At 45.2% G+C, this 12,600-nt stretch overlaps 1 protein-coding gene across 5 annotated transcripts in view; it reads right to left on the reverse strand.

Moving 5' to 3' along the window:
- LOC146197749 (uncharacterized) overlaps window positions 1–12,600 on the reverse strand; it is a 523,674-nt gene that overhangs the window by 31,088 nt on the left and 479,986 nt on the right. For 4 of the 5 annotated variants that reach the window (XM_084599656.1, XM_084599658.1, XM_084599659.1 and 1 more), the window contains 2 exons: window positions 10,780–10,809; window positions 5,054–5,336 (listed from right to left, as the gene is read on the reverse strand). In XM_084599656.1, the coding sequence (XP_084455782.1) occupies window positions 5,054–5,336; window positions 10,780–10,809 (313 nt within the window). The remainder of the gene's footprint in view (window positions 1–5,053; window positions 5,337–10,779; window positions 10,810–12,600) is intronic. The other variant, XM_084599657.1, reaches the window with a different exon arrangement.

The following is a 12,600-nucleotide window of genomic DNA, read 5'->3' on the forward strand; positions in this document are numbered from 1 at the left end:
ACACGTTATGTCATTTTGTCGGCTTTGCAGTCACTTGAACTTTCCAGAAGCTACTTCTTCCTTGCAATCTCCAAACACCCCTACTGTTAGGATTTAGGCATCGAGTAGCCTGCAGTTGAGCTCCATCGATAGTTTTTCGGTAATAAAGGAACGCTGGCTGCTGGTATCGAACATTATCTGTGAAAGTTTTCTTCTCTTTCGATTCTCCGCCCGTGCAGTTACAGTCTGCAGCAGAACTGTTGGTGTCGAACTACCCTGCATTATTTGTAGGTCGACCGGAGCAGCGTTCTCAATATCATGTGGTGTTTCAGACCATCGATCGTCTCGTCGGTCAGGAATAAAGTTTGGGTTGCACATTGTGGTGACGTGCTTGCTGCGACGCCCGCTGCACAATACCTTGTTTTTACACATTCTGGCAGTGTGTCTCGGCCTCGTGCATCGGAAACATCGGCCGTCTTCATGTAATAGGTGTTTTTCTTCTACTAGTTCCGTCTCAGCCGCGCAGTTTTCCATTGCATGTTGTTTTTTCTAGCAGAAGAAGCATTCCAAATTTTTCATTGTGCTATGCAAAGCTCGCGCTGTCGGAAGTTGAGGCCCGATCGATTCTGGCGGTCTCTTCATTCTCTCATGCATCAGGTAGCAAGATTTGGGCTTACCAATTGCGTTGTCAGCCCGATGATCCCCGCTCGCCCTTTCGCGGCTCTCTACTTCCAACCCGGAGGAATTTAAGAAGTGCTCGCAACTCTTTCTTATGGACCGACGCTGTTGATGTCTCGGAGATGACACAGTGGCCGAAGTGTCGCTAGACGACAATGAAGATGACTGCCCGGATTTCGGAGGTGTTCTGCTGGGCGTGGTGACGCTCATTACATCGGCATTAATGACGCCGTCGTTACAGCTAACTGATGAAGAAATTGTTAGGGTCGTACTGCACGGCAAAGATTCGGAGGAGGAAGAGGGACCATGAGAGGAGCAGCCTCGGCCCATTCACACTGTGAAGGAAGCAGCAGAGGCCCTCGTTGTGCTAGAGGAATTTTGTTGGGGCACTGCAGACAGCATGCGAGCCGCTGAGCACCTAGAAGGGTATAATTCGGACATATTTTACGGTCCCTAAAAATTCAAATTAACGAGTTTTTACTGTATATACACACAACGTCCTTGCAGTGTATGCTTAAAAAACGCTACAGTTTAATTCGACATACAATAACGCATACCACCTCTAGATGATGGCAAGTTGTGGCGCAATCTGTTGAAGGGCGCCGTCCCTCCTCATGAGTCACCGCAGTGAGCAAGTCACAAAGCAATAAAAGTTGATCTGAACATCACTAGTTTTTGTACAAGGTGCTGCACTGTTCTAGTAAAAACGTGCATTACCGTCGCTTCTGTATGTGCGCTCATCATGAGCTGTTTACATGGTGCAGCCATCCTTACATGGGGATTGCCACTTGCAAGGCTCCATTGCTATCGCTTGGCACCCGTGAAGGATGCATTTTGGAGCACTCTTATTTCCAACAGCTGATGACATGCAGGACAGTCTTCACAGAAAAGCCAAAGACCATTGTTTACTCTTTCATCCATTAAATTGGCTGGAGTGAAAAATGTGTGTTTTTTTTTTAAACGCCTTTGTATAATTCGGATCTTTTTTCCCAACCCTCGAGGCCCTGTTATATGGTTTTGAGTTATAGGAAACCAGTTCAGTGTACACGTAACTTTTTCAATCCCATAACCATTGGACACAGCTGGATGACCAAGCTTATTAATGACCTTCACCAATAGTTTATGTTGCGCTTGTTTATAGCAAAGAAAGGATGCCACCATTTTAATGTGGTATTTGATACCACTTGTAAATGCAATGCAGAAATTTATTCTTGCCTTTCTGCCATTGTATATCGAGCTACCGTATAAACCGGAATATAAGTCGAGTGGGAATATAGGTCGACCCCCTTACCTTGAAGTGAAAAAAAGAAAAAAAAAAGAAAACAACCAAAAATTGCCGAAACGCATTTATTTAAAACATCGGCTGCGTCCCTGCATTAGCGGAGCTACGGTCTCACTCCGAAATTTCAGCAGTGTCGTCGGAAGATAACTCTTTGTCGCTCGCCGTCTCCCACAGTGCGTCGTCCTCAGTTCCGTCAAGCTTGTTGCTTAAGCAGCACTTCTTAAATGCTTTCTGCACCATAGCATCCGGCAAAGAAGACCAGGCCGACAACACCCAGCTGCAGACGGTCGCAAGCGGAGGCCTTCGCAGGCGACCTGTCGGCGTTTTCGGATTGACGCCGGACATCCACGCATTGTATTCCTGCCGCACTCTGTCCTTAAACGGTTTGTTGAGTACGACGTCGAGTGGCTGAAGGGTGGACGTCATTCCACCAGGAATGACAACGAGGTCCGTCCTAGCTTCGCTGAGCACACGCTTTACTGATTCGGTCAGGTGACCGCGAAATGCGTCCAGAACCAGCATGCTCCGACGACTCAGCAGTGCACCGGGCCGGCGATTCCACACCACACGGATCCAATCAACCATCATGGCCTCGTCCATGTAGCCTTTTTCATTGACGCGCACCACAACACCTGGCGGGAAAGCTTCCTTCGGCATAGTCTTCCTTTTGAAAATTACAAAAGGCGGCAGCTTTCTGCCATCAGCTGTGCATGCAAGCATGACAGTGAAGCGCGAGTGCTCACTTCCTGTCGACAGAAGTTTCACCTCTTTGGCGCCGCGTTCGTTGACCGTTGTAGACGAAGGCATGTCGAACCACACTGGGGTCTCGTCGGCGTTTGCAATTTGTCCCAGCATGTAGCCGTGCTCTTCTCGAAGGCGAATTACAAATCGCTGGAAGCTGACGAGCTTATCGGCGAACTCCTCCGGCAGCTTCTGGCATATTGATGTGCGCCGGCGGAGGGAAAATCCCTTGCGCCTCATGAAACGGCGCACCCATGACTTCGGTGCGCTGAACTCTTCTCGATGTAGTTCGGCTTCACGCGCGAGCTCCAGAGCTTTGCAGCGAATTGAATCTACAGTCACGGGTAGTGAGCGCGCACGAAGCTGCCGCACAAAGTCCGCAAGTGCGTCCTCAAGTTGTGGGTGCACTGCACGACGTCCACGAAAGGACATTTTGCTCGGTTTGCACGCGAACAGCTCACCTTTTTGTCCGCGCCAATACCGCACGCTCTTTTCTGAGACGCCAAACTGGCGCTGAGCGGCCATGTTGCCGTTCGCTTCGGCGAACTCTATAACTTTCTTCTTGAAAGCCGCAGTAAACTGCCTCCGCGTGCCGCTATATTCATTGCTAACGCACGTGGTTGAACGAAACTGCACACGCGAAGACTAACACGCCAGTGACTGAAAACAAAAATCCAACTGATGCAACCACGTTTGGATGTCGATACGGCTTTGGCTGTCCGTTCGATGGCGATGGCGATGGCGATATGGTCGTACCCTTTTGAACGGGCGATCACCCAGTGGGATCTGACCAGAAAAAAAAAAAAAAGACACACACACACACAAAAAAAAAAAAAAAGGAAAAAGGAGAGTACAGATGTTAGTTCACTCCATGTCTTTACGCCGCTCTGGCCGCACTGCTCCTCGTGTCCACCAGAACTCCAGGCGTCTCTTCGTACATTCCACGACTGCACCAAGGGATAACACTCCGCTCCCCTCTTCATGTGACGCCGCGGCCCCGTCGGTGCTTCCCTCTGCCGTGTCAGCCGTGTTGCCTGCGAAGCCAAGGGCGACCGGCAGCGACGCCATGCGAGGGGCGGGAGAAATCGCAACACATCCAAGTATCACGTGCTCCACAGTTTCCTCCTCCGCTCCGCAGAGGGCGCAGTCGGCTACGCACTTGCTAGTGAACCTAGATCGCCACTGCCGCGTCCTCAAGGCTCCACACCTGGCTTCAGCCAGTAGTCCGCTCCCCACGGAGTTGTCATACCATGGTTCAGGACTAATCCCTGTCTTCTGCGCGCTGTACAATGCGAGGGATGACTTCTCCTTTGCCCTGCGCATCCACTCAGCTGTCTCAGCTTCCTTCACCTTCAGCTTGAGCTTCTTCCCCTGGCTCACCGCCGGTACATCCGAGAGGCATACTGTTGGCAGATGGTACCGTCTCTGCAGCCTCGCTAGCCGCCTTGTCCACTTCGTTGCTATTCCAGCATACACCAGGTGGATTAGCGTCTGATGTGCCAGGTTACTTGCCGGGAGGCGCATCAGTCGGTCCTCATATTTTGCTTTGGCCGCCGCCTCTCTCGCTGAGAAAGAGGACCATCCAACCTCGCCCTGGATTCCCTCCACCGCTATGTGTTTGGGCACCCCTAAAGCCACCCGGCCGACTGCCCTCTGCTGTCGCTCAAGAAACTCCCGGGTGCCGGCGGAGATGCACAGAACTGCTGCAGGCACGCTAGACGTTGCCAGACTGTGACTCACATTCTGCTAAAGACCGCTATATAAGACGAGGGGCGACCTTAGCTTGCTTTTTTTAAGAAAAAATCTCGACTTATATTCCGGTTTATACGGTACTTTTGCTTTGTAAGCTTATAATGTTGACTTCAAAAGCATCACTTTGGAGACAATGTTATTGCGAATGATGCTTCAAGCAGCTTGAAGTCAACCTTGTCTGGTCCTTTCAGAAGCTGAATCTGGCATTTGCCCACATAGACAGCTATGAATGGGCACCTTTTCTTTTTTTCTTTTCTGCAAGCTTGCCATAAGGCACATTATAAAAACCCACGTAAATTATTTTCCGTAAGGAAAAGGCTTTTCTGTAAGGCCCCCGCTCTTATCGTTGTCGGTGAGCCATTTGGAGAAATCCTCTTTCCTTGCTGCGGTTAGTTGCTTGCTAGATCTCGCACAGATGCATTTGTTCAAGACTGTCACACACCTGTCGGGATATTGAAGGGTCTTTTTTTTTTAATTATCCCCTTAGCAATACTCAGCTTTCCCATTCAGCCATAGACATTAAAAGCCCATTTGTTTCTACAGACTACTGTCCAGAAGGTGCTACTGCCAATAAGGACATACCCGCTCGCACATAAATGTGCGAACACACAGCCAACTGACCTCCTGCCGCACCCAGCAGTGCTGAAGGGAAGGTGCTCAAGTCATGTGGCCTGGGCAGAGACGAGTAGAGGTGGTGGTTGGGTGGCCGCAGCAGATCCCCTTTCGTAGAGAGTGACGCGGAGGAAGGAGGTGGACCACCTGGAGCTGAGGCACCACTGACGACTGCCGCAGGACCGCCTTTGTGTGAGGTGGGCTCCGACGAGGAGGACTGCTGCTGCTTTTGCTGGTGGTTGTAGATTTCCCAGGCTATGCGGACGTGCATGGCGCACCACCGACCAGACTTCTGCGACACCAACAGAAGGCCAGGTTCGTGAAAAAAAGCAGTCACATTCCCTTCCTTTCATGCACACATGCACCCAAAATTCATGTTGAGCCTAAGGTCCACATTGCCGACAGGACAATCCCGATAACAATAGCGGCACAGCAGTCTTTGATGACTGAGCTATCAGCACAGCATAAAGTAGGCACACAGTATACTCAGGCAAGGGATGGTATATGCCACCAATTAAACCTCTAAGCATGCTTTTGAAGGGATGGTATATGCCACGAATTAAACCTCTAAGCATGCTTTCGACTTTTTAGAGTCGAAGCGTTGCACACCAAAGGCATGCATTGTGTTGTGTGCGTTGCTTGGAAGTATGCATGCCATTGGCTTGTTGCAAAGTCAGAGCACTGCAGACTGGGTTGGCAAGGCTGCCCAAAATGAGTGCCATATCGATGCTCTCAGTGTGGTATTCATTCCGCCTACCTTACAAGACACACACTAAGCCTTTCTTGGCTTATAAATGGTGTCCACAGAAGTGTGTCAAACGAGACAGATCCAAATCCAATCCAACACAAGTCACATAAGCCAGACCAGAATTTAACCTCAAAGAAAAAAATCGTTCACCACTGGCAATCAAATGCCTACCCCTACAATCACCACCCGAATGTGCTAAGCAACTGCGCCACGACAGGCACGTGAGAAATATATTTTAATTCTCCTTGTCTAGCGTTCCTGCCAACTCCATGGCAACGTAAGGGTGCGTCGACGACGGATTCACCTCCGTCTATAAGAGGGAGCATGACCAGCCACAGCCATGCGTGCAAACCGCTGCATGCCTTCTGCCAGCAGCTGTGAAACCAAGCACTGCCGAAAGGCATTCGCCTTATTGCTCTTAAGGGATCCTAGGTGCCGCCTAAAATCTTTATCATCTTTAAGAACAAATCATTAGGAAAATCACAATTTTCACTAAAAAAGCGTCTTTTTAAATGTTTTGGATTATGCATGTATTACAGAAACTTCTCACCGAGTAATTTTTTTTTTTTTTTTGAATTGGGGTGCACTCCCCATCGTAATCGCCTATGAATGCTGATTTAAAGATCCAGCTGCATAGCAGACAAGAAGCTGAATGCAGAGTGCATTCCAAATTTAGAATGCTTGCTTTTCGTGGTTTCTAGCCAAATAGAACCTGAATGTACAGAAGACAACTAAAATAAATGCAGAGAGAAAAGGCGAATTCTGGGCTGTGGCAACAGCGGATTGGCTGGTAATCTAAAATAAGAGCTTGGATTGGCTGAAACTCAGCATGTAACCTTCGAACGCTGTTCCGCACCACTGGGAGCCTGGCTAACCAAAGTGCTCGACAAGCTGGAGATTGAATAGGGATCCCAGACGAAAAAGCACGCACAGCAAGCAACCAAGGAAAACATTTTACGAGCACAGACAAGGGAACTGAAGAGCTGAAAAAAAAGTGCAGCTTGAAGCAATCACCACAGAGCAGTGTCGTGTTGAAATGGACAGCCCAATGTATGCACCAGACCACTTTCATTTATTAATTTAGGCCCTAAATTTGAATAGGATGTTCTGAAACCATTTAACACATTTTTCTCAGTTTGCAATTTTAAGAAGAGCAGCACTGTTAGGAAAACTACTATTTCCAAACTCTTTCGCCAAAGGCTGCTCTCAAGGTGGTTTCTGGACAAAAATTTTGTTCGGAACAAGATAAAGTTTTCTTTTTTCGGATTCCTAATTATTTTCTAAGAAAAAAGGTATAAAATATGTGACATACAATGACAACAGGAAAAATGAAGTTCACTTTTAAAATGCTCAGATTCTTTTGAAATGTCATAAAGAGCCCGCAATTGGCTTTATCTTATAGTACAAAGAACTGCCTAGAATTTATCTAAGCACTAATGGTTAGAGCATCTTCATGATTTTTGAAATGCTAGTTTTCCTAAGCTGACACACTTAATTACACGTTATGACAGCTAAATTTTTTTTTTTTTCTATTTGTGCTAAGATGATGAAACCTGGAATATATTCTATTAAGAGGGAGATAAGCCATCCCTGAAAAAATCCTAGGGGGCACTTTGGACCATTAAACTGCAATGAGACGAAAGCCGCTATTTCGTGGTGGTCTATAGCCCTCCACTATGATAGCTCTCCTCTTTCACTCCTACCTTTCCCCCTTCCCTTACGGCGTGGTTCAGGTGTCCACGGAGAATTGTGACAAATACTACACCCTTTCTTTCCTGTAAAGCAACTGAAAACGCGGCTGATTCCTGCTTTACTATTCCTGCTTCTTTTGTTGTGTGGCGCGGCATTTGAGGAGGCGGCACATGAAAGGTGCAGCACGGACACCTGGATTCGACGCTTGGCGGGGCCAGTGAATATGTCAAGGCGACGTGTTTCTGTTATTAGAAATGACTGGATGTGACGTCACAATGACGTCACAGTTGGTCATGAGTTCTGATATCACTATCATCAACTGTCACTGTCATCACCATCATAACTATCATCATCATCACTAACTACCGCTATCATTATCGGTCACTATCTACCACTAACTAAAGTTCTTCATTGACAGCTTTAAAGGTAAACAGAACCCCGCAGAATCTTGTGAAGAAGTGTGACACTTGCTGTGGTCACACACATGCATGCACGGACACTCATGAGCCCATAAAGGCTTCTGCCTTGCAATCTAATCGAAATTGCTGTATCAGTTCAAAAATTGACCCTTTCGCCCCCCATAGTTTGTTCGGAGGTGAAGTCCGTTCTATTTTCCTACCAGGTTAACCGAACCCTGCAGCACACATATTTGAAAAAGAAGCACTGCAAATAAGGTCTCAATGCGTGAGCATGTAGTGTGAAGAGCGGATAACTGACTATCGCTTAGGGTAGCCAACAAACTGAATTCCTAGGGAAGGAGAGCATAGCAGCTAGGGACGGCAGATGAGTTTTGCAAGAGTCAAGTATAGCACAGGGCTAATTGAAGGAATATGGAAGAGGCCTTTGCACTGCAGTGTGTATAGTCTGGCTGATGATGATGATGTATGAGCATAATTTTTTTTTTTGAAACAGTACAGTATTTCCCTATATTAGCATTAGTATCGACTTCTTCGCCTTAGGTTACATGATTACAGGTGGCATACCCCGGAGACACCAATTATTCCACTTAGAGAAACTATAACTCACCATATCTCTCATGCAGAGTGCTCAAATGTGATGCAGGTCAGCACTGTTGCGATGAAAACCTTGACTGGGCTTCACAGCACTTCATTCACATCTGAACTCATTAACTGTGCACGCATAGTTACCCATGTTTGCAATAGTAAACTGCCATGAATTACAGCTAAGCTGCATAAAAAAAAATAATAAACCTTTTTATTGCTGAAGCTAAAGCCTAATACACACCGCTTTGGTAGGCTTAACAATGCCTTCAACCTAGTGAAACATTAATAGTGAACACCAAAGAGTACTGAATTTCATATTTCAGATTTTAAATTATTAAGAATGGAACCATGATTATGGAGAAGGCAAATTGAATGCGGTACCAGCCTGCCTCTCGGTTTCCAAAATGACCTAGCCAGGTCCAAAGAGCTCTTAGAAGGGTAGTGCCATTCTGCACAGTTGCACACAACAGAATTCAAAAATTTGTGGTGGGCAGAAGGAACTTTCGGGAGCAAAAGCATGAATGTGTCAACTTGAGCTTCTTGTTTTTTGTTTTGTTATATTTTTCATTTTGTTATTTTATCTCACTATTTATGACGTCAGTATCACCAAGTGTCACTAGGTATCACTATGTTTATGCAATGTCTACAGCGTGAGTTCCGACTGGATATTCAACTTATCGCAAATTTTTGTAGTCAACATTGACACTGGGTGATTCAGATGACTTTTGTGCCTGAACACCGATGGCAGGTTCCCTCGCTAATTGGGCCTATAAGGCCTTGAAAAAGCTATCGCCTATTTTCAAGGTTCTCTGTACAGAAGTCTACTGTGTTCCATCGTGACTAAACAATGTTCTTTGCATGGCAATGACAACACAATGTCATAAAATGAAGAGCAGCGATTCGCCGAATATTTTTACTGGGACCGAGAAAGAGGATCACCACTGTAGGATCATATATGACCAGCTGGCAATACAAGCCTTTGTGCAGTAATCTGCTTCTGTAGCAGCAGACATACATACCAATGACAATGCTAAGCCCGTCAATGTGTTCCTGAACTTACATGTTAAGTTAACTTTTACAGCAGAACAATTATCTCTCCCACCACTGAACACCTATCTGGCAGGCTCTGAGCTGCTTAATATGGCCCTAGAGTACCTGGAAAGAGAGAATATTCTTGTCACCTCATTTCATTCCTCTACAGCACTTAACCCACTGCAAAGATGGACACAGTCAGGGTGCACAGCAAAACTACTGAAGCAGTCAAACCGCTCACTACAGCAAACCACTAGAGACAAGCTGCTGACAGCACGCTTTTCCTTAGCAAACTGCAGGCAAAAATGCAGCCTTCACACAGCATGCAGTTTACAGGAGACGAGCACGTTCACAAAGCAATCGGCCACTCCATGTTTTGTCTCAAACCTACAATTACAGAAAGTTCCGGTATATACAATGCTCCTGTGTATAGCCAATGAGGTCATTTACAAAAAATCACACCCTTGATTCTCCACTATCTGCCAAGGACTTCTCTTTGAAAGCCTAGGGCCCATGTGGTCAAAGCTCATCACATCATTATTGATGCCTTGAACTGCCCGTGCTTAATTTTAATTGCCAGTTTATTTGAACTGTCTCACATATTATGAACAAATTTTTGGCCATCTTTCAGTTGAAATAACATAGAAATGGCTCTACAAAAGATCCCCATAGGATGGATTCAAACCTACATTACTTCCTGGGAAGCTCACTAGTACTCGTCCAAGATGAACAGTTTCTGCTGTTAGATCTAAGCGCTGACGTAATAACTATTTTACTCGTTTCAGATGTTTTTGGATAAAGAGAACCCAGTGCGGTGACCTTTGACCATTGCTGTGAAAATTTCTGTGCAAATGAGCTGGGTAAGGTGCACGCACACACACACACACACACACACACACACACACACACACACACACACACACACACACACACACACACACACACACACACACACACACACACACACACACACACACACACACACACATTAAATGAACCCTCCAGGCATATAATGAGGAATACAGAAAAGCCTCATTCATTTACTGCTCATTTGCAAGAAGAGTGCGCATCTAAAATATGTGCGTTTATACAAAGTAAACTAATCCTAGCCTGACTGGTTTGGTTAGTCAAACATGGGTTCTGAATACAATGTACTACAAATGGCGGCTTAGAACTGTCGCAAACAAAGCAATGAGGTTAGGGGCAATGAAAACCGTCAAGGTAAGCATTACAAAAGAGGGATGAAGATTTAGAATTACCATGTTCTTGTTCTTCACAAGGGGGTTCATCTGAAAGCAACAGAGCACACCCAAATCATGCACATCCCCATTAAACATAGGCAGGGATGTATTAAACAACATTCTGCGGCAAAGCAGGATCTCACAAAACTACTTAGAATCAGCATTCCATGAAAACCAGCTGCTTCCACACAAGCACAAATACTGCTTCACAAAACAGCCGACAGCAACGAAAGGAGCGTGCAAGCTGCAATAAGCCTTGACAAGCAGAGCACAAATTGACTACTACCGTATTTACGAAGATATTAACAAAATGCCCACTCAATTTCACTCTGCCAATCATGAAGGCAAGAGCAGAGTGTTCACATAAAAATTTCATTACCTCAAAATGGTTTATTGTGAGCCTACGCATGTGTTTCATAACCCTGTCCAAAAAGTAGAGACTATTTAATTTAATGAGGCTATCTGTGCCAACTATCTGCATATTTCAAAAATATGTAGGTCAATCCTAGTATGCCCTTATCATTGCATGATGTTAGATGGTTCCGTACCTCAGGATGCAAGTGATATTATTGTATTTTGGTTAACAGAGATAGGCCTGTAAATACGGTACTACTTCTACAGAGACAAGGCACAAGAACAAGAAGTAGACATGTACCATCTACTGTGGAAAGTAGCCAAATTAAGAGCAGTACATGCAATGCAAAAAAAAAAAAAAAAAAAAAAGAAGAAAGAAAGAAAAAAAGAAAGGAAAATCCCATAACCAATGATATACAAAATACTGCTGAACACCACACAACCTGTATCTATTCAATGTACGTTACCTCCACAATAGCAAGAGAAGCAAGCAGGAGGGCACTTCTTCACCTTTCAATTTGTGCAGCATTTTTTCATGTACCCAGAAATTGATTGCAAAATTGGATACGCATGCAAGTTACAGAGTGTGGCAAAAGTTCTCAGAAAGTAAGCTGTAGCCAATTCCGGTAGTGCTATTGCAATGCACATGTCCACTTTGTTGGGGCTGGACGTTTAAATATGGGTGATCCAACTGACCACAGTGGTTCTTTCTTCTTAAACCAGTCGAAAAACTTTCACTTGGTGCCGGCCCAACTAAATGGACAGCAGAACCACCACAACTGCAATCATTTGTTGTGTCACAAGTGCTTTTCCAAATCAGCAAGCACTACTGGCCATGGTTTGCCAGAGATAACAATCTGCACACAAAAGGCTACGCTTTGAAACATAACAGAGTAACGTAAGAATAAAGTACTAGTTAACAGAACAAAATGCAGTTCCTTAGCAATGTTGGCTGTCAAGAGTAGCAATGTAAAAAAAATCAACATCTAAATAACCTTCTTGACCTTCAGAGCCAAAGTGCAAACATGAGGAAGCTTTCTTCTTCTTTTTTTTTTTTTTTTTTTCAATTCCTGATTTTCTGCCTTCCTCTCATCTTGTATTTTGCAGCAGCCACCTCACCTTTAACAGGTTTTCTTAAAAAAAAAAAAAAAAGAAAAATAGCCAAGCTGCATTTCAGATTATCTACCTCAAATTAAACACTTACAGCTCCTGCTGAACAAGGAGTGAATTCAGGTTTTGTTTTCAAGTATTTACCAGTAAATTGATCGAATGGCTCCTTCTGGCTATGCTGAAGCATGTTCAGCAGTAAATGATACATTTACTTCCGAGGACATGAGACCTAAATGTAGCAAAAAAAAAGAAGAAAAAAAAAAAGAAAATTCGCCTTTTCCCTGCCATTCAAGTGACACTGAATGACTGAAAAGGAGTCCACCCTCACAATTCAGAAGTCAGCAACACAACCTAAGTGATGCATAAAAAAAAAAA

Source organism: Amblyomma maculatum, chromosome 3 (assembly GCF_055883805.1).
Source record: "Amblyomma maculatum isolate TAMU_Amacu chromosome 3, ASM5588380v1, whole genome shotgun sequence".
NCBI lineage: Eukaryota > Metazoa > Arthropoda > Arachnida > Ixodida > Ixodidae > Amblyomma > Amblyomma maculatum.